Source organism: Centruroides sculpturatus, unplaced genomic scaffold (assembly GCF_000671375.1).
Source record: "Centruroides sculpturatus isolate CEXI.00-Female unplaced genomic scaffold, Cexi_2.0 scaffold662, whole genome shotgun sequence".
In the NCBI taxonomy this organism is placed as follows: Eukaryota; Metazoa; Arthropoda; class Arachnida; order Scorpiones; family Buthidae; genus Centruroides; species Centruroides sculpturatus.
This window is the reverse complement of record NW_019385051.1, coordinates 450591-453090: the sequence shown is the minus strand read 5'-3', so window position 1 is coordinate 453090 and position 2500 is coordinate 450591. Positions and strand designations below refer to the sequence as shown.

Below are 2500 nucleotides of genomic sequence, written 5' to 3'. Positions count from 1 at the left end.
AAATAATCCAGAATTTGTTACAGAAAGTGAGTTTATAATGCATTCTATGTAATTAATTTTCCGATTTTTGTACTATTCATTCCACGAGTAATTTGTTTTTTGAATATTTTTTATATGTTTTATTTTGATATATTACACGTTTTGAGTCATACAATCTTACATGTTTTATAATTAAAGTGAAACGCAATCACATCTTACTTGTTTGCTTGCAATTTCTCTGATATAGTTTACATAGATGAAAGTATGGTAATTGAATCGAGAAGTTTGAACAATTCTAATTAACTATTATTATTGTTGACCATTTCAGAATCCTGAAAAACGTCTTAGAGAAAGAAAAATCAAAAAACATAAATTTTTCGATGATGTGCAGTGGCCAATAATGCCCAAGACTTGAATTTTTACTTAAGATATTCACAAAATATTTTGAAAGGATAAATTTTGTCCTTTTTATTCCTTTTATTCTTATTTTAAATATAATATTTAAACTGTATGTTTTGTTTTAATTTCATACTTTATTCGTTATAAATAAAGCTTAATTAATTACTAATGGTCTCCGCACGTTTTGATTGTGTTACTGGTCTGACCTTTATATGATCCGCATCTTAAATGCATTTTTATAAATTATATGTAATTAGGAATCGCTGAATGACATAAATGAAAGAAGGATTTCGAAAGAAAATCTTATAAAAGGTATACATATAAAACGAGCAATTATTTATTGTGGCTACGATTTTTAATCATTGTATTTAAAATGCATACTCTTCACCTCAAACGTTAGTGTCTTGCTTTTGTATATCATACTTTTCCCGAAAAAAAAATCGTACCGGCCATCTCTTTAACATCTTTCAAAGGGAAAATGATGAAATTAAACTAACGTGAGATCGGAAGTTCGTGTGTAGTTAATAAATGGTTCCCTTCACATTTCGGGATTAAAACATTTCTTCAGGTTACAAATACATAAAATAAATTCGACATTAGTATTGTTAAAACAGGAGCGTGCCGTGACATTTGATGATAGGGAATCTGCGTTTCTATAAGAAGCCGACTTCCAGGGGCAATCAGTTAATTCTATCTTTAAATGTATTTTTAATAGATTATTTATCTGACGTACTTAATAAATAAACAAGTTTAATATAATTACCTCTGTTATTAAATTCAATATATTCCATATGCCCTCTAAATACCAATTCTTGCTTTGATAAAAACATATAACATCTATTTATTTAGATATAATATATCTATTAACCGTAACTATGTCGTTATAATTTTCAATATTTATTTTATATTATTTACTAATGTTAAATTCTATTCCGCTTCGATTTCCAAATTGGTTGAAATACGAAAGAATCGACGATTTTTCGTGTCTTTTGCCAGCTAAATTGTCAAAGCCATTATTATTCCACATACTAATTTCACTCTGTAAATGCATAAAAATGCATTTACAGAGCCATTTTATCGTGAAAATGTCGAACAAATTTTTTTATCGAAGCGTTTATATTTAACTTAGGCATTGGCCTTTCTCTTTTAATAACGTTTTCTTTTTCATTATATGATCTCGAGCCAAAACTTTTTTAAAATAAATTTTCAATATCGCAATTACATTGTGAATCGCTAGCCACGATATAAGGGCTAAAATTAAAAATAAAATTATAAAAACTTACTTGGTGAAATAAAATGTGTGGTGGATATACATACCTGATACAAAACCTTCTTCAATTGTATGAATATACTTTAAAAAAAAAATTATAATTAAATATAGCTTTGTAATGAAACGTACATAAAAATAACATAAAATATCCTTGACTCTAAATCTTAACCACTTAGTCAAATTGCTCCCTACCAGTGGAATCAGAGACGGTCCCGCTAGGTGTGAGGTGTGTACTGTACATGCACGCGGGACTGCCAAATCCCGAGGGTGCCGATACCGGTCAATGTCAAGTGCCTCTTTTGTCGCATCACTCAAGCGCTCTTTTGTCGTATCACACAAAAATTACAACAACCCTGTCGCATCTCAAAAGACGCGACAGGGTTGTTGTAAATTTTAAACGTTTCTCACCATAGCTGTAAAAGTCTAAATATGTTAATCCTAATAGATTGTCCTTCATTTGCTTTCTAACTAATTCGTTTTAGGACCAGGTGTTGTCCACGGAAATTTCCAAAATTTACAACTTTTCGGTCACTCTCGTCGAACTAGAAAAATGTCTGTCTTTATTACATGTAATATTTCGAAGAAATCACTCCCACTGTACTCGGCTAGAGATTGGTTCGGTTAAGCTTTTGTTTAAGTAAAATTCCGGCTCTTTCATCAGGGTTTTGTTTACGTCCCCAATTCCCTAATCGCTTAATTATTTAACTACTTCTTAAGTAGAAATAAGTCGAAACCGGTTATTTTGTACTCGAATATTTGTAGTCTCGAGAAAATGTGTAAAGACAAATATTTATGACAAACGGATAATAAATCGTAAGTTTAAGGAAAATAAATTCTAGAGCTTTTTCTGTA

General features: G+C 30.0%; 1 protein-coding gene across 1 annotated transcript in view; it reads left to right on the top strand.

Annotated features, from left to right (window-relative positions):
* Nucleotides 1-433, top strand: part of LOC111633962 (serine/threonine-protein kinase gad8-like) — a 1620-nt gene extending 1187 nt beyond the window's left edge. The window contains exons 4-5 of the mRNA XM_023378619.1: nt 1-26; nt 308-433. The exon at nt 1-26 is cut by the window's left edge and continues 54 nt beyond it. Coding sequence (XP_023234387.1) covers nt 1-26; nt 308-394 — 113 coding nt within the window. The 3' untranslated portion in view covers nt 395-433. The remainder of the gene's footprint in view (nt 27-307) is intronic.
* Nucleotides 434-2500: the final 2067 nt, after the last annotated feature.